The sequence below is a fragment of the Mustela erminea genome, chromosome 3, assembly GCF_009829155.1.
Source record: "Mustela erminea isolate mMusErm1 chromosome 3, mMusErm1.Pri, whole genome shotgun sequence".
NCBI lineage: Eukaryota > Metazoa > Chordata > Mammalia > Carnivora > Mustelidae > Mustela > Mustela erminea.
Window position 1 is genome coordinate 151,265,127 of NC_045616.1, and position 27,812 is coordinate 151,292,938.

General features: G+C 41.0%; 1 protein-coding gene across 2 annotated transcripts in view; it reads left to right on the plus strand.

Annotated features, from left to right (window-relative positions):
- Window positions 1-22,815, plus strand: part of RETREG1 (reticulophagy regulator 1) — a 126,823-nt gene extending 104,008 nt beyond the window's left edge. Inside the window, exons 4-9 of one of the 2 annotated variants that reach the window (XM_032337729.1) lie at window positions 12,499-12,625; window positions 15,269-15,353; window positions 17,400-17,537; window positions 18,334-18,398; window positions 18,645-18,771; window positions 22,225-22,799. In XM_032337729.1, coding sequence (XP_032193620.1) covers window positions 12,499-12,625; window positions 15,269-15,353; window positions 17,400-17,537; window positions 18,334-18,398; window positions 18,645-18,771; window positions 22,225-22,718 — 1,036 coding nt within the window. In that variant the 3' untranslated portion in view covers window positions 22,719-22,799. Of the gene's footprint in view, window positions 1-12,498; window positions 12,626-15,268; window positions 15,354-17,399; window positions 17,538-18,333; window positions 18,399-18,644; window positions 18,772-22,224 lie in introns of both variants that reach the window. The other variant, XM_032337730.1, reaches the window with a different exon arrangement.
- Window positions 22,816-27,812: the final 4,997 nt, after the last annotated feature.

Genomic DNA, 27,812 nt, shown 5'->3' on the forward strand with positions numbered 1-27,812 from the left:
CCCTCTCTCACTATGTCTCTCTCTGTCAAACAAATAAATAAATCTTGGCGGGGGGGGAGGACATCATAATGAGATTTTTGTATTTTCTATGACTGATAAGAAAGATGCCCCTGGTAAGGGGATGTTCCTTTAAAAGCCACTGATGTCCTTCAGTGACCGGCTTATATGTGTGCAGGAGAGAAGTATTCTTTAAAAGGACTAAGGTGGGAACGTGGCCTATGATTTAACAGTCCAGCACCTTGAAGGAGTATCTCAGTGACAGATAGACACTCCAGCTTCCCACTCCAGGGCATGCCTGTTATCCGAACAAATTCCCCAAGCAAAATTCAGTTTAACTGGCCTTCATAATAAGAGCACTTGGGAGAAACTTGGTCATTTAGCCTGTCCGGCTTGTGTCTGTGTATTCAGGCCCAGTGCAATGGGTAGGTCTCTAGAAAGTAAAATTAGGAACTGTATTGTCAATAAAGATGTTTGCACAGTAAGCAATATGTTCTTTAGGATTGTCCCAGAGATTCTGGTTTCCTATAACTAGGCCACAGGCAAAAGGAACAGGGAAGGGACATTTGCTTTTGACTCCAACTAGAGCGAATCCTGGATTGTATTTCGTTGGAAATGGTGAGTCCCGAGTAGAATGCACAGGAAGGCTTAGATCCGAATTAGCAAACTTGCCTCTCAGTCACCATCTGTTTCCCTTGTGAAATGTTTCTTGACTCTCAGATGTGATTCGTCCTTTAGGGATAAAGTAGAAACCTTTTCTGCCCTCAAGGATCATGACGGAAGCCCATCTTGGCATTCCCAAAGAAAGGGCGTTTAATCTCCTGCCTGTCTCAAGTAGGTGCTTGTTCCCAGCTAGTAGCAGAATTTAAATTGTTCATGTCTGAGCTGCTGAAAGTCTGCTGGTTGAGAAGCTAACAAAATTGAAGACGCTGAAAACTAACGTGTAACTGGCATGTGGTTCATGGAAATCTGAATAACACAAGAAGTGGCGTGATGGCGGTTGAGGGCCAACCTTCTGGATGTTCTCGGTGGACTGGACGCGCTGATGGTCTCCACCCCGGGGAAGAGAGAAGGGAAGAGAGGGTGCTCAGATTGAGCTGGAAGAGGAAAGGAATAGTTTCACGCAACAACAGATACCTGATTCCTTTGAAACTTGGTATAAAAAGAGAGCCCCAAATAGAACACCAGGTTGTCCCGGGGAAGGCGAGGCTCCGCTTCTCAGGCCAGCGGGACCTGAGCTCAGGGGGCGCCTCCTGGTCTTGGGCCCTAGGAGGACGTGCTCACGTGGCTCATCGGCCCGCGGAAGGGAAGGTTTCAAGTTGAGTGCTATGTAATTTCTTAATCTCGTGTTTGCTTATTTAATCCCCTGGCTGACACATCTTATTTGCTTTGTCATGGTTCTAATTCTGTGAGTGTTGGTGCAGAGAAACAGATCTCTGTTTTTATTTTGTCTCTCTGCCGACACACCCTCACGCAAACACGCGTGCCCTCGGAGCCGCGCCTTATGTATCCGCAGGATTAAGAAAAATTCTAACACATGGCACTAAGAAATGTTAAAATCTGTAACTGGATATTGACTGACCTTTCTAAGAAAAATTCGACAGGAATGAACATCAACAGATGTTCTCTCCCGGCAGAGAGCATGAGACCGTTAGTCACTCCCTGAGAATGAAAAGCTGCAGAGGGCTCTAAGCCCAGGCGTATTTATAGGGGTGATGGTTGAAGGAGCTGTGTGTCACGGTTGCTAGGGGACAGCTTAGGTTATAACCGATCCCTTTTTTTAAAGTAGGGGATGTGGACATAGTTAACTTTCTGAAAACCATTGTTTCGTTTCTATTTCCAACTCCTAAAAATAAAAATGAAAACCAATAGTGTGACCTAAGTTATGTTTTCTGGGCGTAGGGGTAGTGTGACGGACTCCTAAACATCTCTGGAAATGAGTATTGTAATATGGGTTCCTGGAGATACGGAAAGTCTAAAAAGTGATTAGAAGTGGGAGTGCACGTGTGTGTCTGGGTACTTCAGAGGAAATGGTATCTGATAATGTTTTCCAGTGAACTGTGGTTGCCCGACAGAAACAAAAAGGGACTCCTTTTCCTCTGTCCCAGGCGAAGGTGGGATATTCGTTGATCTTTGCATTCTGGCCCATTCAACTAGATGGGGCCCCAGTCTGTTCTCTGTGTGTGTCACAAATGCTCTCGCGTCCTGTGAGGGTCATGTCTGCAGAAGGTGCTCGCAGGTTCGGGGATACCCAGGGAGAAGTCAAACATTGGGACCCAAGTTTTGCCAGAAGGAATTCCACACAAAATAAGATTTCCAATTCAGAATGTTTCATGGAATGAATGAGACATATCTACCCTACTTACCCAATTTTGAAGGCAGTTTAACTCTCTATTTGCAAGAAAAAAAAAAAGTAGAAACTATTCCATATAAATGAAAATAGGTCTCCAAATTATCAGGGCCCTTTGTCTATTATTTTGTATGTGTTTACATGTCTAAAGGGATCCATGCTGATTATTGCTGATCTAGAATGTACAGAAACATTCAGATAAGTTGACAAAAATGCACGGTCACTGAAGACCCACAGCTAACTCCTTCTGATATTTTCTTCCTTTAATATTCTTTATTGCTCATGCTTATTCAGTGTTTTATTGCCTCATAGATGTCAGGCTCTGTCAGCTGCTGGAGACAGAGCCGTGCCCTTGAATTCCTTTACGGAATTTAAAGTCTAATGGGGAAGTCAATTCGGCAGATGTAAATTAACCACAACTGATCATTGCTACCAAAGGAAACGAGGAGTTGCCCTGGCTGGCAGCAACACTCCTCCTCACCCTGCTTCCTCTTGGGCAAACTGGAGGGACTCCAGTCCCTGCCTTGCAGGTGTGGTGCTGATGGGGGCCGGAGCGGGCCGGGGGTGGCCGGGGAGGGCTCGGTGAGGAAACACCCCGGAGTGTCCGGCGCCGGAAGGCTCAGCCCGCAGGAACGACGGTCGTGACTGTCACTGCCACACGCTGTGGCATCCCTTTGTGGAGCCTTAGAAAGGGTTGAGGTCGCGGAGACAGAGGACAGGCTCCTGAGCTCCCCGGTCCTCCGTGTCCCCCGGGAACCAGAGCTGCTTTTTGGAACTTCTGTGTCTGTAGCTTGGCGTGTAGGGATCTCTAATCCTTCCCTTGTTACGGCTCCGCTCTGCTTCCCTGCTCGGCTCGGACATGACCCCACGTTCCAGTCCAGTCTTCTTCCCGGTCTCACCGCACGTCCCGAGCGTTCTCAGCCCCATGGGGCATAGCCTGGTCCGTCGGGGATGAGTTCTGTGACCTTGAGTCGGGTGGTTCGTGTGCGCAGGCCTCTCCGGGAAGACAGCCCGATAAAGAGCGTCTCGCACAAGGTGGGCCGTGGGGACTGGACAGGACCACAGGCTTACAGCAGGCGGAACAGCGCCTCGCCCCTGCTGAGTGTTAGCGATGACTCGTACTTCAATTCCTGTTACCCCCGTGACATGAATTATTAATCTACTGCCTTGACGGGAATTATTCATTCTTTCCATTTTACTAAACATTGTCTCCTGAATAAAACTATCATACTTGGATGCCTGGGTGGCTCAGTCGGTAGAGTGCCTACCTTCAGCTTGGGTGGTGATCCCGGGGTTCTGGGATCGAGTCCTGCATCAGGCTCTCTGCTCAGTGGGGAGTCTGCATCTCCCTCTGCTCCCCCCGCCCCGCTTGTGTCACTCACTCGCTCTCTCTTTCCCTCTTGCAAAAATAAAACAAAACTCTCTAATAAACTGTCATACTGAGCTCAATAATCTTATTCCATAGCTCTTTTTAAATAGTTGTTTCTGCCTTGTAATTTAAAACGTATTCTAGGGGCACCTGGGTGGCTCAGTGGGTTAAGCCGCTGCCTTCAGCTCAGGTCATGGTCTCAGGGTCCTGGGATCGAGCCCCACATCGGGCTCTTTGCTCAGCAGGGAGCCTGCTTCGCCCTCTCTCTCTGCCTGCTTCTCTGCCTACCTGTGATCTTCCTCTGTCAAATAAATAAATAAAATCTTAAAAAAAAAATATTCTACTTCTCCACTGCCCCTTACTGAAAAATAGAGCACTTTAGGTTGGGTTGGAAATGCCCGAAGCCAAACTGAAACCAGCTTAAGCACAAGGGAGTGGGTTTCCAGGAAGGGGTGTCCATGGATGGCATCAAAAGCTCCAGAAGTAGGCAAAAGGATTGGAGCTTGGATATATTTTTAAAAATCTATCTATCTATCTATCTATATATTTTGTTTGTTTAGAAAAATTAATTTGTTATTAAAAATACCTTTTGACTTCAGTTCCCGAGTTTAGGCTAAAAAGATCCGTTGTCCTGTAAAGCGCAGGATGACGTCAGGGACGTCTTGGGTTCTCCTCACACATCCAGTCCCCAGCTTTTAGTTCTCTTTGTTCCCCATGGGCCATTGACACAAGTACATGCCATTTTATAAAGGTGAGTTTCCCGTATCACGAGGGTGTGTGACTGTGCAATTATTTGGGGTCACATGTAAACTTTCACGGACTCTTGGAATCACCGTGGGAAGCCCGGAGCCAGGAAGGGAGCCGGACGGCAGGTTCTCTGTACTCAGCGCGGGTTTGTGGAGACAAGCGGAAGGAAAATGGTACAGAGAGAGGTGACGGGTGCTCTGCCGAGACGCCTTTGTGCAGCCCGGTATTTTCTGGTGCTCAAAGACTTTGGGCAAGAGAGATGAAGCAGGCTGTGACACAGGCTCTTACTGAATTACAGTCTATTTTTAAAGAGCACGGGAGTGTCCCCATTTCTCAGTCTTACAGAACCCCCTAACGGAGGAGACTGTGTGCTGCTTTCAGAAACTAAAGTGCCTCAGGTTAAATCTCTGTGGCCGCTGAACTGCACAGAGACAAATTTGACTTTAAATATAAAATTGAGACATGATTTAGGAATATGGTTTTTTTAAAGGAATAAAAAGTACACAATCATTTAAAAGCCAGATGCAGAGTAACATAAAATCACTCAGACCCCAGTTTGAACATGTGCATTACTTGGTTCTTAACAGAACTCCCCACTCTGTGTTCCTACAATAACACAGTGAGATTGCTTTAAATTGGTTTAATCCTTTCGAAGCTTGCTTATAAGGCTTTTATGATCAGAGCAGCATTTAGTTGAGGACTAATTTTTCTGCTACCGAGGCAAAACCCTTCTGAGAATTCTATCCAGTGTCTGTGAATTCTGAGGTTTTCCATTCTGGTCGCTGAGACTGGACATCATTCCCAGCCCTGTGTGAGCGCAGGACTCCGCTCCCCGTCACCCCTTCTGCTGGCTTGTTCTTGGCCTCCAGGTCCCTCATGCACCTTGACCGTGGCCCTCAGCTGAAGACCCAGATCCCAGCACGTGGCAGGGGGTCTCTCTGCAAGCCTGACTGCCCCACACTCTGTCCTGCCATCTCTAACCTCTTTGGTCTTCAGTTTGGACCCCGAGTGCTGTCTCCTCAGCTCTGGCCATCCCTGGGATACACCGAGTGCCCTTCCCTACTCTGTGGCCTGGAAACTCAAGGACAATCACAGCACTCACCACCTTGCAGAGATCGACATCCTTTCTTTGGGTCCAGGATCCTGAAAATTGTTGTGTCCTGGATCTTGTCTTCCTTCCTTCCTTCCACTGTTGTTTCAGATGGGAGGCAGGTTGGATCCCCCGTGTATCATCTTGCCTAAAGCCAAGTCTCCGCTGGTCTCTGTTTTTGAACCAGGAATTCTGTGTAACTTCCTCATGGGGTATTTCTTGCTGTGGCTCTTTGGGTAAGAAATACTTGCCTCAGAAGCACTTGGGATGGTCATGAAAGATGCAGATTTCTGAGCTTTCCCCAAGGCCTGCTCCATCAAAATCTCTGGATTGAGGTCCAGGAGGCCACTGTTTAAATAGTGCCCTGGGGGGTTCACACACTCAATTTGGGAAGTGTCTAAAGGGATTCATTTGGCCAGACCCTCTAATGTATAGGCTTGAATGTATTTGACTGGGGACATGGAGGCAGAAAGAAGGGATGTTGGTTTCCTGTTCCACTAGGAAGTGGCAGCTCCTTCTTTGATGAAGTGGGCACGCTTGTCTAAGGAGCCATCTTCCTTGTTTTTACTCTCCTTGGACTGGCTCAGGCAGGTAACAGCATAAATCCCACAGCTGCTGAAAAAGCACCTCATCGGGCTCAAGGTTCTTTGGTAAATAATTGCTTACCTTGACCGTAAATAGTGTCCTTTGCTGAAAATCTGTCCCTTAGTTTTTGTTCAGAAGAAGATGGTGACAAAATGAAATCTGCGAAGGCCTTAATTTTAGGAGCTTTTTTGGAAAGCACTGCGTGTCTGCAGATCCTTGGGCAAAAGCCTGTTTGAAAGCCCCGAGGGGGCAGGGAGTTGTGAACTTGAACTGGATTCACTGAGAATGTGGGAAGCTAGGGATAACTGACATGAGGGCGGGACTCTTAACTGGTCCTTATCTTGTGGCTGGAGTGTGCGGAGTTTCATTCCTTAATGAGGGCAGGAGTGACAGAGAAAGCTGGAACCAGGGAGGGGGTGAGGAGCAGGGAACAAAGACCCTTACTGGGAAATGCATGTTCTCTCTGAAACTAAAGAGAAAAGAGATGAACCCTGGAGTATTATACTGAAGCCACTGGTAATTTTCTCCCTCAGATGAGCCTCAATCACAGAAGACTCAGACTCTGGTTAAGAACTCAGTAAAGTGGGGCCCCTGGGTAGCTCAATCGTTAAGCGTCTGCCTTTGGCTCAGGTCATGATCCCAGAGTCCTGGGATCAAGCCCCACATCGGGCTCCCTGCTCAGCGGGAAGCCTGCTTCTCCCTCTCCCACTCCCCCTGCTTGTGTTCCCTCTCTCGCTGTCAAATGAATAAGTAAAATCTTTAAAAAAAAAAAAAAAGGTTAAAAAAAAAGAACTCAGTAAAGCTTCAAACTATTTTTAAGCCTCCTTTTCTCGTTACATTGCATGCTGATCAGCACCAAGGATGGTGGGAAGACCGCCACACACACTGCGTAAAAGATCTGTCTCCCCAGCATCATCTGATACTCACAGGAGATCCTTTCTCTGGTTATGTGTTCCCTGGACGAGGCTCTCCAGGAAAACCTAGAGTTTCATGATGGAGCAACTGTGTGTGTGTGTGTGTGTGTGTGTGTGTGTGTGCACGCGTCACCTGTATTAAAACATCTCCCCGCCACCAAGCGAGAATCTTAGTTTCCACTGAGTGTTCGGATTCTGCCCGCCAAGCTCTTCCGTTCCTGGAAAGGATGGGTCCTCACTGATGCCATGCTGGTATTGGTCAGTCGCAGCTCAACCCTCCGGACTCTGGAAAGCAGTGAGAAGGAACATGGAGTGTTCTTCTTTGTCCTAAATTATATGTAGACTTTCAAAAGGAGGTCATCGAATTTATCCATTCTTTGAAGAATCCATTCTTTGTCTTAAAACAAAGAGAGCGACTGGAAACCAGGAGTCTTGGCCTCGGGTCTTGGCTCTGCTCTGAACTAGTTCAGAAAACTTGGGTTTCACTTTCCTCATCCACAAAATAAGCCTGAAAAGTTCACTTCAAATGCCCTATTTCATTCTGAATTATTCAACTATATTAGATATTATTCAATTATATGTTATGTACCCTTTTACCCTGAATAGAAATGTGGTGACATGATATACATTAATGGCAGACGGTATACAATGGAAGACTGTAGAAATGTATATTCCAGTGGGGCTCAGAATTATTTGTTCAACTGTTTAAAACTATTATGAAACTCCCAGAGAGTGACTTTTCTAGATCCATGTTTCATGTATTTTTTTAAAGATGTATTTACTTCTTTGAGAGAGAGCATGCATGCACACACATGTGACAGATGATGGGAGGCAGAAAGAGAGAGAGAGAGAGCCTCAAGCTGACTCACGCTGAGCACAGGGTTTGTCGCGGGGCTTGAACTCATGACCCTGAGATCATGACCTGACCTGAAACCCAAGAATCCGATGCTTAACTGACTTTTTCACCCGGGGCCCCAGATCTGTGTTTCATTTAAAGTTAGAGCGGGATCTCTTGTTTTGAATTTTGATTTTTTTTTTTTTAGTTGTATATAGTTCCTTTAAATTTTGTTCAGCACAATCTAAATATTTTTTTCTCAAACATTTACTATGTTTTTAAACATTTACTATTCTTTCCAAAACCCCCATCTGGTTAGACTATAGTATTTTCACGTTTTATATGATAGAGTCCTCATTTCTGTTTGTGATTGTAACAATAATTCAAATATCAGTTAGACTTACTTAGGGTTATTGTGTTAATATAAGTAACCACGGAATTTTTTGCCCTAAGGTACTATCATATGACAGCCTTTTCCAAAGGGGAGGAATTTAATATAAATAAGAGTGTCCTTGCAGGCTATGGAAATATTTCCTGTTGAATGTTCTTTTGTTTCTTCTTCCCAGCAAGAGGTGGGTATCTGTGGGCAGGAGAGGGACAATGCTACAGGTTTTCAGTTTGTGCCGGTTGGAAATAACAACAGGAAACACTGAGTATAATGTGAGACACAAAGGGGGAGCTGGATAAATTTTTATTGAATAAATGAATAAGGATGGATGGGTGCTGAGGTTTCTTCTTATCCACTTTGAATCCCACTATGAAATAGGTAAGATCCTTAAATGTAAAACAAAATTTTTAGTTAATTCATTGTGATATGTATTAAGCACCTTAAATCATGAAGACTTCACCATGACATTATCTCTATAGAGATAACTTAGGTAATTTTGGATAATTTAGTATTAGACTAGGCTCCTTTCTGATTTTAGGGTCTTTACTCACTAGAATAGTAAATATGTATACAAATGTGTCACATCTGAGATTTAGGGATCCTAAAGGTGGTATTAGAACAAGGTTTCAGCATCTATAAAGTACGTCTTACTCAGAAACTATGTTTCATAGCCTTCGCTAGCAGAAATATTGTTTGCTTCACAAGTAAACTGAGGCAAAAACTTAAGTAACATATGTGTATAGAATGTGAACTGCGATATACTCATGTGAGAATGTTATTAAATAAAAAACATGATTATACATTTAAGTATCGAGAATTTTTTATTTTTTAATTTTTTAAAAAAGATCTTATTTATTTGAGAGACAGCAAGAGAAAGAATGAGCAGGGGGAAGGGCAGACAAAGAGGGAGAAGCAGGCTCACTGCTGAGCAGGGAGTCTCAATCCCAGGGCCCCAGGATCATGACCTGAGCCAAAGGCAGATGCTGAGCCACTCAGGTGCCCCTCAGCAAATTTTTAAATAAAGCCCGTGTGTGTGTGTGTGTGTGTGTGTGTGTGTGTGTGTGTGTGTATCTTTAAGAACAGTAATAAGTCAATTTGTATGTATCCATCATCTAAGTTAAGAACTATAACATGACCAATACTCGAGAAGCCTCACTGTGACATGCCTCATTCCTTACATACCCCTACGCCATCCCTGCCTTAGGGTCACCCTTTCCCTGAATCTTGGGTTGTTATTGTTGTTGTTTTAAATCATTTCCTTGCTTAAATAATCTTAAATCATGCTAAAGCTTAGCATGACGCTGAGCTTTATAAAAAGGAAGTCGTAGTATATGTATTCTGTGACTTTTTTTCTCTCTCAATATTACCATTCTGAGATTCACATACAAACACAGAGTTCATTCATTTCCACCGTTACTTCATCCTCCATTGCCTGAACACAACTCACTTTATCTCTTCGGTATCCGGATGAAAATATTCTTAAGTTTGTTTCAAAATACGAAACGTCCATTTATTCCCCTTGAATCGTGAAAAGAATGATCGACAACTCCATAATACGTTTTTCACTGACTTTTGCCAGAACTGTGTTTGCCAGACCGTTCAACCAAATCTTTAATACTACTCGAAATGTACAGAAAGCAGAAATTAAAATCTGTATTATTGTCAACTGTGTGGTCTCAGTAAATGGAACTGTTGCCTGTCCTGTCCTAGCCAGTTTGCAATAAATGGTTCTCAGTAAGGAGGCCACAGGGCACCTGGGTGGTTCAGTCGGTTAAGTGTCTGCCTTTGGCTCAGGTCATGGTCCTGGGGTCCTGGGATCGAGCCCCATTTGGGGCTCCCTGCTCAGTGGCGAGCCTGTTTGTCCCTCTCCCTCTGCCCCCCCACGAGTTCTCGCTCCCTCTCTCTCTCAAATAAATAATATCTTTTAAAAGGAGGCCACAGTTTAATAATGTTATTTCCTTTGTCACTTGTAGTTTTTGCCCTCCTATACAAAATCTTTTCCCATTAAGCAGACCTATTGGCAAGATTTTGTTACAGAGAGTGGCTTCCTATCCATGAGCTTAGAGTTTCCTTTAATAGGTCTAGAATCGTTCATAAAGTATGCAAAGCTAATGCTAAATTTGGTCACCAATGAAAACAGGCTGGCTCAGTGACTCAAGAGAGAGGTAGAGTTAATGGATACATAAACCACTCCCCGACAGCTAAACAACCCCAAAGTTCATTTCTTAAGGATGGGAGATCTTTTGGCAAGTGTCTACCTCACGGAACTGGATCAGCCTGGAGAAATGGTAGCTCAGAGACTCTCTGGCAGAGCCTTACTTGACTCTGACAGAATAAAGACCAAGGAAAATGAAATTTTCTTTCTTTTTTTAATCTATTGCATTCGTTTAAATACAACTTAAAATTATATTTTAAAAAAGGAAATTGAATTATCTAATCTACAAATTTTCTTAGTGTTCAAGGTATATTAAAAAGAAATAGCGGCACCTGGGTGGCGGAGTCGGTTAAGCATCCGACTTGGTTTCAGCTCAGGTTGTGATCTCAGGGTCATGGGATCAAGCCCCATGTCAAGTCCCACGACAGACTCCATGCTCAGCATGGACTCTGCTCCGGATTCTCTCTCTCCCTTTCCCTTTGCCCTTCCCCACGACCCCCACACGGTCTCTCAGATCAATGAAAATTTGTAGATTAGATAATTAAATTTCCTTTTTTAATATAATTTTAAGTTATATTTAAATCCTTAAAAAAATAGAATCCACATACACACCGTCTCTGGGGAGTTGAGCATCTAAGGGCCAAAGAAGCTTTGATTTGTCTTAGGATGACTGGATTTGAATCCAGAGATCATCTTACTCTGATTCCCTTGCAACTGTAGCTTGGATGATAGTTCACTAATGATCTTTGTCTTCTACCGGAAACATTCATTTATTGCCGTGTCCTTGGTTCTATGGCAGTGCCTTCCACATGGTAGGTACTAACAATTATCTATTAAATGAATGGATTTAAGGGCCCTTGGCAGATCTTGTTTGAACTAGTACATTTTTGTGATGAATTGGTATTGCAAGAGTGGGGTTTGAATTCAGGATCACTGTGATTTTAGGGGAATGCCCTGTGTTTGCATGTCTTCTTTCTGGAGAGAGGCTTACTGGTTTTAGCTTAGGGAGGCTCCTGTGGGAAAACGAGGGCGGGACACAGCACACACACACGACGCACACAGCGCACACACACGACACACACAGCGCACACACACGACGCACACAGCACACACACACGACGCACACTGCGCACACACGTGACACAGGCATCACACTCAACACGTTCTAGGACGATGCTTGGGAGAAGGTACAGTAGAAAAATACAAGGTATTTTGAGACCCCATTGAGTTTAACAGTTTCCTATTGAGTTGACGGACTATAAAATATATTGAGAAGGCATTGTCATTGATGAGGAGGAGGAGGATTAGAAGGTCAGTGCCAAGGTTTCTCAAAAAGCACTGCGGTCTCTCTGTCCTTAAGGTTTCACCCCCTGGCCCGGTGTGATTAGGTCCTGTCCCGCCTTCTGAGCTTCATGTAGCATCCCTCGTCTGCCTGACGTTGTCTCTGCGGGAGCCACGTGTGGGGCTCTGGAGAATAGTGCTGGCAGCTCCTCTGGCTCCAGGCCCTCTGCATATGCTGTACACTGCTCTACTTGGGACTCTTCCAACCCCTTGGGATAGACTCTGCTCATCCAGATTTTGGCATAAAAGTAGCTTCTTCAGAGATGTCTCAAAACCCCTCCCGATACTTCATGCTCAACTCTTCCTTTGTTGTAATTTGCGGCGAGCTGTTTAGCTTGTCTCTCTTCTCTTGACACGTGAACTTCATTAGGAAGGTGTCTGGCTTATTCACCTCTGAATTCTCCCCCCTCATTTTTTTCTTTTTATTAACATATAATGTGTTATTTGCTTCAGGGGTACAGGTCCGTGACTCATCAGTCTTACACACTTCACAGCGCTCACCATAGCGCATACCGTCCCCAGTGTCCATCACCCAGTCACCCCAGCCCTCCCTTCCCACTCCCCAGCAGCCCTCAGTTTGTTTCCTGGGTCACCTCTGAATCCACAGGGCTTTTCCAGAGAATGTGGTCAAGAGCAGGTGCTCAGTAAACACTTGCTGAAGAAATGAACGTTGAATGAATCATCAAAAGTATAGCTAAAATTTTTTGTTTTCTTTTTCTCTCTTTAGCTGGGAAGTTATCAATTCCAAACCAGATGAAAGACCCAGGTTCAGCCACTGTATCGCAGAATCATGGATGAATTTCAGCATATTTCTTCAAGAAATGTCTCTTTTTAAGCAGCAGAGCCCTGGCAAGGCAAGTTTTCCAGCATGGGAGAATTACTGTATGTGTTTTATAATGTGCAGCAAATTGGAAATGGATGAATTAAAACCCGTTTTATCAGCCTCTAAGGGTTCTCCAACCCTGGATATATAACATACAAGGAGCACATGCCATAAAAGTTGATATTAGCAAGGTTCAGAAATGTGAGTATTGGGGCACCTGGTTGGCTCAGTGAGTTAAGCCTCTGCCTCCGGCTCAGATCATGGTCTCAGGGTCCTGGTAATGAGCCCCGCATCAGGCTGTCTGTCAGCAGGGAGACTGCTTCCCCACACTGCCTCTCTGCCTGCTTGTGATCTCTGCCTATGAAATAAATAAATAAATAAAAACTTAAAAAAGAAAGAAAGAAAGAAATGTGAGTGTCTGGTCAGCACTAGAAAATCCTCAAACTTGCATTTCAAGATCAGATTGGTTTCTATTTGATACATACTTATGTAACTCATCAACAAAAATGGTGACTGGTCTTGATATCAGCCAGACCAAGGAGAAAAAAAATACCTTATGAAGAATCTCAGTTTAAAAACAGACACATAAATGCAGAGAACAAACTGGTGGTGGCCAGAGAGAAGAGGGGCAGGGCAATGGGCAGAACAGGTGAAAGGTATTCAGAGGTACAAACTTCCAGTCATGAAAGTCACCACCATGTTGTGCACCAGAAATTAATACTGTGTTTCATGTCAACTCTACTTCAGTTTAAACAAATAAGTCATAGGGATGTAAAGCGCAGCGTAGGGAATGTGGTCCGCAATGCCATATTAAATATGTAGGTGACAGATAGTACTAGACGTGTCATTATCCATGATGTATGTAAGTGTTGAATCGCTGTGTTGGACACTGAAAACTCAGAACATTGTATGTCAATTACAACTCAATAAAAAAAGAAGAATTTCAGTTCTATTATTTAGGCTGGTTCTGAAGTCAGAGGGAGATGAACATCCAGCCCTTTGAGGGTGTTTTCAGAGATAAGAGAGTCCGTCTAAAAGGTAGAGATTCTTACATGATCTATCTAGTAAAGAAAACCTTTGGCAAAGACACTCATTGTCTTTATAAAAATGGAATGAGCATTTTTCCAGTTAAGATGAAAGCCCCTGAGCAAGTGGTTTGGAAGGGATTGCACGGTGAACCCTGTGGAGTACTTGGATGGGTAGAGGCGGCCTCGGCTGTGATTGCGAGAACATGGGGGTAAAGGCAGAGCCACCACCAGACCCTTCCCCTTCCAGTGTTGCGCACAAGTTCCTTGAACCTCCCCCTGTACTTGGAAGAGCCTAGGAATGGCCACACTGACAACCGTTCTAGTTGTACCACGTACAGGCGATCTCTTACCTCCAGTAGCACTGAATAACAGAACTGTGCTCGGACACATTTTGAGCATATTAAAGTGGCGACCTTTATACATGTGGATTTTTTTTTAATCCCCAAAGGTAGTTCTTAGCATGGCTATCCATATGGTGGGGAAGGAGAGTTGCATTTTTGATGCCTATTTTAGTGAAATGATTAAGTACATTTTTAGAAGATTCTGAACTTTGAACTTCTTTGTTTAGTGTTAGTTTGTTTAGTGGATAAACGAAAGCTTTGTGAAACTGAGTTCTGGACATGGTAATGCTTTCCCGCTTAATCTTTCCTCTTGCATTTTACTGTTCAAACTGCATATTCTTCAAGAGCCTCTGCTGTTTCAGAAACAGCTCTTAATTTTGTTCTGTAAGCTCCTCTGTTTTCCTTTCGACTAGTTAACTTATTAACCCTGTGCCAAAGAATGGAAAATCAAGGTTAATCTGACAGTGTTAATCAGTTACTGATCAGAGTTATGGGTTCTTATCCTCATATGTCTTTTTGAAATTCCCTTAATGAATTTTCTTTGCTTGCCAATACCATAATTTAAAGATAAATCCAAAGAAGAAAGATAGTTTATCTTAAAGGCTAGGGTGTGCCAAACAAGTGAAAGTTTTATGGGAGTTTCTTGTCATGATGTTTAAATTTCTTAAAACAACCAAGATTTTGGGGGGCATAACTGACAGAAGGAAAATAAACACATTTCACTGTAGAAATTTCATTTCATTCCCAATTGGTTCCTGAGTGACCTAGAAGTGGGGTCAATTTGAGGGGTCGCTATGGTTAGAAAGGAGGATGATAATGGCCAATGGATTCATCCTAGGAGCTTCTCAGCTGTGCAAATTGCCATTCTGTTTATATAAATGCCTCTAATCTCTGCTTTGCTGTGTTTATGAATTTTGATGGGTTTGAACTTGCAGGTTTATGAACCAGGCTACATTCTTTTCAGTGACTGATCCTGAGTAAAAGAAGTTTCTGGGGCCATACTAGTCTACAGTTCTCTTGCATCTGGCAGGAATATAGCCATAGGCATGATTTATGGGCGATGTTCTCTGTGCTAGAAATAAGCTTCTGGAACCTCAAAATGATTATTATTAAGTGTTAGAGTGGACTAAGGCTGTCTGAACATAGCAGTCATTAGGCAAACCCAAGTACAAAAGAACAGTGTTTGAAAAACATTTGCCATAACGTGATAGACCACATACAGACAGATAATTGTCTCTGTATCCCGTGCCCAAAAATGTCTTGGAGTTATGTATAACTGTTACATGTTGTTTCTATTATTTCTAGTTTTGCCTCCTGGTCTGCAGTGTGTGCACATTTTTTACAATCTTGGGAAGTTATATTCCTGGAGTTATACTCAGCTATCTACTGCGTGAGTATGGTAGAACATTTGGCGAATTTATGTGATGCATATGGTATCATTTAATGATCAACAAGCCCTTCCATAGTTTAGAAGAGGAGGGATGAGTCCTTAACTATAAAGCACACTGATTGTCCTTTAATTTCCTGCTGTACAAAGTTTCTTCTTTTCCTAGAGACATGTTTATATTTTGAAGTTGGAGGAATGGCTGCCAAAAGGCAGGGTTGGTTAGAAGTGATACGATTTGATTTTAAATTATGTTATTAAAACTATAAGTAAGCTATATTTCCTGCCCCCCACAAACACACTAATCCTTTTGCCCTTGTGTATGTTCTGTGGCTCAAAAAATAATTAAAACCACAATGTGATATCATTACATCCCCACCAGAATGGCTAAAATTAAAAATGCCCTAGCAAGTATTAGCAAGGATACAGAGCAACTGGAAATTCTCACATACTGTTGGTGGGTAGGTAGAATGGTAAAAACACTTTGGATAACTGTTTGGCAGTTTCTTAAAAACTATATATGACCCAGCTATTTCACAGCTAGATATTTACCCAAGGGAAATGAGAGTATATATGTACACAAAGACTTGTATGCAAATCTTCACAGCAATTTATTTGTAGCAGCCAAAAACAGAACACAGTCCATCTGTCCATCCATAGACGTACTGGTCAACAAACTGTGGTATATCCATGCAGTGACTGCTCAGCATGAAAAAATTGATGTATGCAACAGTCTGGATAAAACTCCAAATAAGTAGATTGAGTAGGAAAAGCCAGGTAAAAAAAAGAACATATACTGTATGATTCCATATATACATCATTCAAATTCATCTTTAGCTAATAGCAAAGCACACAAATGGTTGCCTAGGGATGAGGTGGGTGGGGCAGGGAAAGACAAGAGACAACGATTAATAGGAAGATGGGGAAGATCTAGGGGGTGATGGATATGTTCACTGTCTTCATCGTGGTAATAGTCTCTTAGTTGTATGCGTATGTCAGAACTTAAATTGTATACTTTAAATATTTGCAGTTTATTGTATGTTAACTATAACCCCAAAATCTGTGTTTTTTTTTAAAAAAAAAAAAAGTATACATTGCCAGCTTCTCCTGAAAAATATGGTCTGGTGCTGCCACCTTGAGATGGGACGGGCACTCTCCACTGAACTGACCCTTACATTCCCCATTTCTCTTAGACCAGCTTTTACAATGTACATATACTTCCGTGGCTTCTAGCCATATTTGAGCTTGCAACTCCTATTTAAAAGGTAAATGGGCGTGGTGCTAAAATAATGAATACTGTTATGCTGAAAATAAATAAAAAATAAATTTTAAAAAAAAGGTAAATGGGCACATCTAACCACATCAAAGAAGTAAATACTAGGGAATACAATATACTCACGAGGTCAGTCTTCGTTTCTTTTCTGTATTCCAAATGCATAACACTCACAGCCATTGATCCAAGCACAAACCCATTCTCCCAGACGGAACTCATGGAGAGTATCAGCCCTTGATCTGCCTTGTTTAGGAAGCAATGGAGAAGAGAGCCAGGGGATGCTCTGATGATATAGGCCAGGTTTGCACTCACCCCATTTATTCTTCACAAAACCCCAAGAGATTATATTGTCATCCCAGTATTACTGATGAGAGGATAATACATAATAATTTTCCTATAGCAAAATGGCTTATTCAGCAAATTAGTAGAAAGGCAGCTTTTAACCCAAGACTGTTGTCAAGAAAGCACTTAATCTTTTTCATTGTTAAGGGTGAACGAACGAAAGGGAAAAAGTTGCTTTAATAGCAAGTCTCTAAAAACAATGACTATAAGCTTGGCGTCCGCACATACGTACATGCGTGTACGTGCGTGTGTTTGTAGGGGGAAATGTTTTCATTACAGGAGGAAGAATAGAAATTATGAGCGCATTTCACAGAGGCATCCTCTAAGAAAAACACTTATATTTGTCTTACTGACTGAACTGTTTTCGTGTGATACTCAGAGGTAGCCTTTGAAAGGACCGTCATCTTACGGACACGCTCTTCCTTCTTGTGTTTCAGTGCTGTGTGCATTTTTGTGTCCCCTGCTTAAGTGTAATGATATTGGACAAAAAATATACAGCAAAATCAAGTCAGGTCTGCTGAAGCTAGATTTTGGAATTGGAGAATATATTAATCAGAAGAAACGTAAGAGATCTGGTAAGTAAAGTTTGAATTTTAGATTCCATGTGTGGAATGAGACGTCAGGTGGCTGTTTATTACACAATCACTTTGAATATGTCTCAAAGTGCTTTTAGCTTTTTATTATATATTATTACAGAAGCTAATGCCCCCAAAGGAATGTAGCCTTTGCCTATAAGGTATCTGTGCTTTTCTCAAACATATAAGAAATGGACTTTTTAATCCAAAGGGGAAAAGGATTTAATAATTCTGTATTTGCTATTTATGATTTCCTTTGTTTCAGTTATTTTATTTTGGGGTGGACAATTGCAAATAAAAAAACCATGCTATAGCTAAGAGTGTGGGAGCCATATAAGAGGGGATTGAGAGAACCAAGGGGAGGAAAAGAAAACAGGAAAAACCAAAGTGATCACTTTTCACTATTTAACTTGGCCTATGACCTTATGGGTTCTCAAACTATAGTGAGCATCAGAGTCTCCTGGAGGGATTATTAATGCACAGAGTCCTGGGCCCCACTCCAGAGTTTCTGACTCAGCTGATGTAGGGTAAGGCCTGACAATCTGCATTTCTAAAAAGTTCCCATCACGGGCACTGCTGCTGCTGGGTCATCCCTATGGGAATCACTGATCTGGACCATTTCCCTTGAAGATCAAACACTTGCAGATATGTGAAGCTTGTTGTGTGCACACGTTGAATTAAATGGAAGCACTGGAGACTGAGGATTGTGGGGTCAGGATATCACTGTGGAATGGATAAAATACACTATGTCTAAGCTGGCCAGGACACTGAAGGCCTCTAAATTTTTTCTCAACAGAAGCAGATAAAGAAAAAAGTCACAAAGATGACAGTGAATTAGACCTTTCAGCTCTTTGTCCTAAGGTATTTTTTTGTTTGGTTTTTCCATTTGTTCCCAGGTGGTTTGACTGTAAATTTACTTACATGCCTTGTGGCTAAATGATTTGCCTAATGGGCTCCTCTTATTTCTCTTAAGATGACTGAACAATTTCAAAAGCAGAATTACTCATCTGGTTTTTATTATCCTGATATTTTGGGGGTTCAAATGGAGTGTTCAAAAAATTTCTGTCAGAAGTTTCCAGTGTGTCACTGCTCTCTATGTTTACACAGATCAGCCTCACGGTTGCGGCCAAAGAGTTGTCTGTGTCTGACACCGACGTATCCGAGGTCTCCTGGACTGACAATGGAACCTTCAACCTGTCAGAAGGATACACTCCACAGACAGACACTTCCGACGGTATGCTCACACTTCTACATACTCTTCTTTTGATATATGTATTCTGGGTACATGGAAAAGATACATGCCTTGACTTGGATGAACCTTGAAAACATTATGCTGAGTGAAAGAAGCCAAACACCCAAGTCCACACATTGTATCAAGCCATTTATATGAAACGCCCAGAAGAGGCAAACCCATTTGGACCAAAAGTAGATTAGTGGCTGCTAGGGGCTGGGGGAAGAGGAAAGGTGGTGAGCGGTCATTAGTAGGAGTTTTTTGTAATGCTGAAATTACGTATTGGTGGTGGCTGTAAAGCTTTGTGAGTATCCTAAAAACCACTGAATCGTACACTTTAAAAGGACAAATTTTATGGTATATGAATCCTATCTCAAAAGCTATTACTTTTTTAGAAATATGAGAAAAAGATCTAAGCCAGTCAAGGTACTAATCTGCCTTTGTTTTAATGACAAATAATTGACAGTGAAAACAGTTTCTGAAATGTCTGCTGGCAAATATCCATTGCTTCTGGCAACAATGGAAGGAGCAGTAGAGATGCTCATTCCACACGCCCAGGGCTAGTCCCTGTGAAAAACGACTGAAGTGCGGAGGACCGGCTCCTCAAGGCTAAAGCTGACTCCAGGGGCACCTGGGTGGCTCAGTGGGTTAAGCCTCTGCCTTCAGCTTAGGTCATGATCTCAGGGTCCTGGGTTCGAGTCCCACATCAGGCTCTCTGCTCCGCAGGGAGCCTGCTTCCTCCTCCCTCTCTCTCTGCTTGCCTCTGTCCACTTGTGATCTCTCTCTGTCAAATAAACAAAATCTTTAAAAAATATATAAAAAAATAAAGCTGACTCCACTTACATTTTTCTTCAAAGTTAGGTTAAAAAAAAAACTTCCTTTTTTTCATAATTAGGATAAATATAATTTAAAATAGACAGTCTTGCACAGTAACTTAACGTTTGCTAGTCTCATTGGATTATTTCAAGTCATACTGAAAATACGAGTTTATAATGGAAGATTATGAATTGTTTTTATGTGTTTTTATAAGCAAGAACACACTTTCTTTTCCTAGAGGAAGGAGAGAGGCTATGCAATGTTTGAAAAAAGACAGGCTTGGGGGCGCCCGGGTGGCTCAGTGGGTTAAGCCTCTGCCTTTAGCTGAGGTCATGATCTCAGGGTCCTGGGATCGAGCCCCGCATCAGACTCTCTGCTCAGCAGGGAGCCTGCTTCCCCTTCTTTCTCTGCCTGCCTCTCTGCCTACTTGTGATCTCTCTTTCTATCTCTCTGTCAAATAAATAAATCTTAAAAAAAAGAAAAGTAAAGAAAAAAGACAGGCTTGGCTATTGGGACACTCAAGTGTAGTCTTGCTTTTGTCATTAGATAACTGTGTGACCTTGAACATTGACATGATTTCTGTGGACCTCAATTTTCTCACCCTTAAAGCGTATAAGAACATTCATAGGGCAACGTGGTGGCTCCGTTGGTGGAGCATGTGACTCTTGATCATGGAGTTGTGAGTTCAAGCCCCACACTGGGCTTGGAGCCTAACTTCAAAAAAACACTCAAGCTGTATAAGCCCAACATCAGGATAAGGATAGCAAACCCTTTGTTCTTAAGCATTACACAACAAAAGAGGAGACAATAATCCAACCCACATAGAAGGCTTTAATTAAATTGAAGACTTCAAGTCACTGTTGTAAAGAGTTAACTGTTACACTGAAAAATTTTCTATGGAAAGTGAGAAGCAATAAAATCACTGCCTGCCTACTAACCTAACATTGTTTTCAAATGTCCCAAATCTAAAAGTGTTCCTGTACTGGGGTGCCTGGGTGGCTCAGTGGTTAAGCCTCTGCCTTCAGCTCAGGTCATGATCCCAGGGTCCTGGGATGGAGCCCCGCATCGGGCTCTCTGCTCAGTGGGGAGCCTGCTTTCCCCCACCACCGCCTGCCTCTCTGCCTACTTGTGATCTCTGTCAAATAAATAAATAAAATCTTAAACAATAAATAAATAAATAAATAAATAAATAAATAAAAGTGTTCCAGTGTGTATTCTGGACACAAATTTGGTAAACAGGAGATGGCCATTTTCAGCGATATTTAGGGAAAGCCAAATGTTTCCATAAGCTCTTAAGCTGAATGTGGGGGAGAAGGAGCAATACTTTCTTTTAGTGCACTGCTTTAAACAAACATAGGTTACGGATGCTGACATACAGATCTCCATGGATAAATAATGCTGAGGCAGGATAATACTCAGCATTTGTTTTAGCACAATCCATGAAAACCTCCAACTATTTTTTTTTAACTCTTTAATCATGCATACCCACATTGGCTCAAAGTTAATACCCTCCCTGGGGAGGAGGAAACTTTTGTTTATATTGACATTTAAACTTCAGTACACTTATACAATGGAATATTAGTCAGCCATAAAAGGAATGAAATCTTGTCATTTGCAATGATGTGGAGGGAACTAGAGAGTATTAGGCTAAGCAAAATAAGTCAGAGAAAGAGAAATACCATATGATTTCATTCCTATGTGGAATTTAAGAAACAAGACAAGCAAAGGGAAAAGAGAGAGGCAAACCAAGAAACAGACTCTTTAATAAAATAGCGGACAGACCCATAGTTACCCGAGGGGAGGTGGTTGGGGTCAGAATAGGTGATAGGGATTAAGGAGAGACCTTGCGGGGAGCCTGGGTGGCTCAGTAGGTTAAAACCTCTGCCTTCGGCTCGGGTCATGATCTCAGGGTCCTGGGATCAAGCCCCACATCAGGCTCTCTGCTCCGCGGGGAGCCTGCTTCCTCCTCTCTCTCTGCCTGCCTCTCTGCCTACTTGTGATCTCTCTGTCAAAGAAATAAATAAAATCTTTAAAAAAAAAAAAAAAGGAGAACACTTGTGATGAGCACCGGTGTTGTATGAAACTGTTTTCACTATGTTATATACCTGAAATTAATACACTGTATGTTAATTCGCTAGGATTTAAATAAAAACTTAAAAACAGAAGTTTAGTCAAGCCTCAAGCTAACGTTAGGTTAAGTCATTACAGAAAGTCTTTGGTACTTTGGTACTTTGGTACTTTAAACTAAAGCAGCGGGTACATGCGGTATTTGTGTATTTGTAGAGTGGTAGTGTCCCAGATTTGAAAGGGATCTGGTATGTGGTTAAGTTGATTTAAGCTGAACCAGGAGGCTAGATGAAGGTCAAGTTTGCTTGGAGGGTTTGGATTAAAATCAGATTATCGCTGGGGTGTGTGGGTGACTCAGTTGGTAAAGCGATCCCCACACTGGGATCCCTGCTCAGCAGGGAGCCTGCTTCTCCCTCTCCCTCTGGTGCTCCCTCTGCTTGTGCTGTGTCAAATAAAGAAACAAAATCTTTTAAAAAATAAAAATAAAATAAAGTCAGGTTATTGTTTAGATAGTTCTTTTGTTTCAAATTCATCGTGGTGCTCAAGCATGCCCTTGTGTTACACATTCCACAGATCTTGACCGACCAAGCGAAGAAGTATTCTCTCGAGACCTTTCCGACTTTCCATCTGTAGAAAACGGCACGGGAACAAATGATGAAGATGAGTTCAGCCTTGGCTTGCCCACTGAGCAAAGGAGAAAAAAGGAGCAGGTGGACAGCGGTCTCAGAGCGAGCAGAGAGAGGCAGTCAGCAGCTGGTCTCACCCTTCCTTTGAGCAGTGACCAAACCTTTCACTTGATGCGCAACCTGGCTGGGGACGCCATTACGGCCGCGGTGACAGCAGCCATCAAAGAGCAGTTAGAGGGCGCGCAGCAAGCACTTTCTCAGGCTGCTCCCAGCCCGGGTGACGACACAGACACTGAAGAAGGTGATGACTTTGAACTACTTGACCAGTCAGAGCTTGATCAAATTGAGAGTGAATTGGGACTTTCACAAGACCAAGAAGCAGAATCACAGCAAAGTAAGAAGTCTTCCGGCTTCCTTTCAAATCTCCTTGGAGGCCATTAGTCTGGGAATCAACTTGTTCAACACAGCACAGATAAAACTACCAAAAAATTTTAAACAAGCAAAAAAAAAAAAAAAAAAGAAGAAGAAGAAAAGGAAAAAAAATTTTTGAACTGTGCGCTTTACTGATTACTTCAGTTTTTTTCTTATTTTCCCTTCTGCAGTGAATTAATTGGATATCTATCAGCTGATACTGATATTTCCTATAGTTATTTTTATGTAATAAGCATGGAAATGAACTTTATATGCATAAATATACATACTGTGTTGTCAGAGATGAATATTAGAGGTTTTTAATGCAAAAACACCAAATTATTGCGACCCTCCTATAAGTATTCTTATTTTTTCTTTACAATTAATTTTTCAAGCATGCAAAAACAGTTTATTGTAACTCACTGAAATATTAACAATTAGTTGTGAACATAAGCAGTATCAGCTCCTTTGTTACTGATACTTGGAAATAGTTAAAAAATGTTGGTGATTCTGATGTAAAAAAACCACAAATTATCAAAATATCTTTAGTTGAAGGACTTGGGAAATATTATCAAAATGAATTTCCTAGGAAAAATTTTAAAAATATATTTAACTACTTTGGATAAGCTGATACATTTCCATGTTATTTCTGCAGTTATAGACTTAGGCTTACCTGTAGTAAATGGCATGCTCCATCGACTGCCAGCTCTGGTCTTGGCAATGGGTGGTATCAACCCACAGAAAGCAAGTAATTCTATATCAAATAGACAGTGGTTTCGATGTAAACAGAGACTGGGCTGTGTTTTGTTGTTCAGTTGTCATCTATTTGTAATAGAGATGTTGCAAAGTGTGGATCTCTTCTGCTTGCTCAGACCTAAGTTAAACCCTCGTCTTTCATATTATGTCATAAAAAAGTCTCTTCAAGTTGTGAAACTAGTTCCTGGTATGTTCTAGGAGTGGTGTTGTCATCAGCAGTAGAGAAACAGTAACTGTTTTCGTAGTCTGTATAGAGTCTCCTACAGGAGACAAATTTGCTTGGCTTTAAGGTGTATTTATTTGCTACTGAAGTTGAAATATGTAGTCTGTTTCTACTGGGAATTTAGAATGTATTTTTCTTTTATTTTAAACTTTTTAGATCACTTTCAAATAACCAAATTTGACTTAGGCTTTTAACAAAGGATTTAGCAGAAATCAAGCTAATTGTGTTTTTGTAATAGAAACTTAATAGTGTTGAGGGACCATGTCAGCCAACTACCAACAATCCCTTCAATCTTCAGGTACAGCTGGCATTTCTACAGATGTGTGCAGACATCTGAGACCCTCAGAAAGGAAGGATAATCCAAGAATATAGGAAATCTGTGGTCCCTTCCCTTCATTTTATTCCTTTCCTTGTATTTCTAAAGACTATAGGTAATCTGTTTTAATGTAGCATCTCTTATTTATTTTTTCTTTCTGAGGTATTAAAATATCTAGACTGAATTTTGCCAAATGTTAAAGGGAGAAAAGTTATTGAGGACTTTGAACACTTGCTTTTTGTGATTGACTATGCTTCTATGTCATTAGTGCCTCATGACTGTGTTTGATGTCCTTTATTGATACAAAGTGAGCCTGTGCCTTCATTATCTTGCCCATTTTGGTACAAAAACCTGGTGTTAGATCTATGAACTGTGTGGGTTAGGGAGGAATATACCCGAATCCTCTTCAATACAAGTTTCTGGACATAAAGAAAAATACAGTCACATATTTATAAAATGGTTGTCGCCAGGATTCTTTTTTTTAATGTGTTTATGTTTCTGCATTTAAAAAATGTTCTTGGCCATAAAGTCAAAAAGTTTCCAGGTCATTTCAATTTTTTCATTGAGGGGAAAACAAGAAGTTGATCCAAGTAACTAAAGAATGTGTTAAAATTCACTGGACAAGCTTACAAAAAGATAAAAGGACTGGTAGTATGAACAATAAAACTAGTATCACGTAATATAAACTACAAATTAAAAGTGGTTTGGGGATGGCAAGGTTGTTAGCTTAGAAAACGTGTCACGGCACTGTGGAGAAGACATAACAGCTCTCTATGGAGAGTAGCATTATAACCATACATGTACTTCAATATTTATTCAAGAACATACGTCATTACAAATTACATTATGCAATAACAGTACTCAAGTCAGACAAACAGGGATGCTGAGGATGGTGTGTGTGTGTATGTATGTGTGTTGGTGGATGTACTGTATTTAAATCTATTTCTGATTTTAAGATATAGTAACAATAAACCCCAATGACTTATCCAGTACAGAGAAGGGACTCTTCATCCCTTACCATGAGAATTTATGCATTTATTAAAGTGTGAAACATGGATTTTTTTTTTTATTGTAAAGGAGGTGTAGAAAATATTTTGCTCTCTTCCTATAGAAAATGCTGAGCGAAACAAGATAATGGGAACAGCATATACTGATCATGCATTTTGACCTGGAACAATAAAACAGAGCTCAAGAAGTTCAATCTTGCTTTGGAAGGTCAATCCAGGCTTTAAACGGTGTTTATGTTCTCATCTGAATCATCATTGCTTTTTTCTTACCCTAAAATTCTTCAAAAGTGATTTTTAAAAAACCACCCCCCATGCAGTAGAATATTAGGAAAAGAAGTATTTATAAGGCTTTGCAATTGGCAAATATGCTCAGCATATTTAGACATCTTTTATATTTGAAAAAAGTGCAACTTCTCTAAAAAATAGTAAAATCCAGTATACTGCTGATTTTAGGCAAGAAGCAAATGTAAGCAAATTCTTGTATTTAAGAAGAAAATAAGCATTTTCATTTTCTGTTTAGAATTTAGGTTGATGTAGTTCTTTGCACTGTTCCAGCTATGTTAATTACAAGATAGGAAATTATTCTTAAAACCCTTCTTAAACGACCGTTGTCCCAGGTCATTTGTATCATGATGAAGTTAGAAAGTCTCAGAACTCTATTTTTGTATATTCCTTCATTTCCACTGCAGCATTTAAGTTAGGGGGATGTCATAAAAAAGAGTTCTAGTGCTTAGTATTACGGCCCCCTAAGATACAATGTTAAAGTCACATAACATCCCCAGGCCTATCACTTCAGTTTCCCCAAACATAAAAATTAGGAAGCTAATTATTCTCTCATACAGGGATGTTTTTAGAGTGAATGGAAAAAAGTGTCTGAAGCACTTTCAGCAGAAAAAAGGCTATAAATAACCAAGATAGTGATCTTTCCCCCATCTGTGTTTCAACTAAGATATCTTTTCAAACATTAAAACAAAGTCAGTCAAAAAGTACCTGCTTATAAGAAAACGCTAAAGTTATTTCAGTGGAACTAGCACTATATTGGTTTCATAACCCAATAATGATGTGGAATAAAAAGATGAAAAGTGTTGCAAAAATGCCTATTTTTTTAGTTGACTCTGGGCCATGTATGAGGTTCCACACTAGCCATTTTTAATGGATCTAACACTGGCTGGAAGACTGCAAGTCAGTTAATAAAATTTGGACCTGTGTCCTTCACCTGTGACGTTGTTAGAGCACCTGCACCTCGTAGTGTGTAAGGAAACGTCTAAGACTGCAGTTGGCAAACTATGGCCTAGGGGCCAAATCTGGCCCACCACTCTTTTTGTATGGAATAGCAGCTAAACGATTTTTTAAAATTTTTAACTAGTTGAAAAAAAATCAGAAGAATAGTTCACGACATGTGTAAAATGTATGAAATTCAAAATTCACCCATAAAGAAAGTTTTGTTAGAACACAGACACACTTGTTTATGTACTGTGTATGGCTGTTTTTATGTCAAAAAGTTGAAAGGTTGTGGAGACCATAGGCCTTTAAGGCCTAAAATATTTAATATCTTGCTCTTTATAGGAAAAGTTTGCCAACCATTAGTCTAATACATCAAAAACAGTTACAGTTAGAATCATGTGTGTTCTCCTGACCCTACAATTAAGTAGTAGTAAGACTGTTTTTCAGAAGGACAGGGTTAAATAAATTATCCACAGTCACTTAGTGAGTAAGGGGGAAAGATAGTTTGTCCGCAAAACCTATTCTCTTTCCAGTATGTCACATTATCTAATATTTTTTTCTTTTAAAATACATTAAGAATGATCATAATTTTAAATAGTTCAGAATTTTACTAAATGTTAAAGACTGAATTTATTTATTTTTTCTTTTTTCAGAGAATCCAGAAACAGGCCAATCTGTTCTATTTTCAATGCTGTGAAGCCGGGTTTTCTCAATTCTTTAAGAATATCTCAACTCTTTCTTAATTTAAGAACAGAAAACTCTGCATATCTAGATGCCCAAAAACCAAGAGTTAGTAAAATGTTTTAAAATTGTTTATTGAAAATCATATTCTTTACTGGACTTTTTTTATGAACACAGAATTCATAGAAGTTATAAACCATTTAATAAATGTTTTTATAGCCTTTATTACCACCCAAAAGTTAATCTCAACCAACCCTTTTAAGTTTTCCTTTTAAAAACCAAGTTGCTACTGCAATACAGGTATGTAAAAAGTAGTAAGCCCTACCACAAGAGACTGCTATATATCAATACCAGTCTCTCAATTGACTTGAAGATTAGCTCATTTCCTCTTAAATTTCCTGGTAATCAAAAATCAACAGCCCAACATCTTTCGGGATTGAAAAGGAACCATATCTTCATGGAGACTATCACTTTTACAGTGTGTAACATAACTTCAGTAGTTTGAAAATCATGTGAACTATCTTAAGGGCTACGTCACAGTATCCAGGAAAAAAAATCAATTTTTAATATTCTCAAATCTAAATTTTCTACATGGGCAGTCTCAATGTCAATTCCTCAGTAAAATGATTCACTTGGTTAGAAAAAATTTTTTATAGCATTGTCAGCAGAGATCAGACACGTTGATATAATACTCTGAATATAATGCAGAGAAGTTTAACACAAGGTCCCTTGGTCAGTCATCTTGCATTCACCAAGGATCTATTGGCTACAGACCTGCTCCTTTTTTTGCTATCCATTCCAGATTGCTGCTGGATCTCAAGGACCATTTCTATTCCTTAGGCCCACATAAATTGAAACTCTTCTTGAGTTTCTACTGTTCACCAAATGAAGAATGAACAACAAACTACAAAATTCAA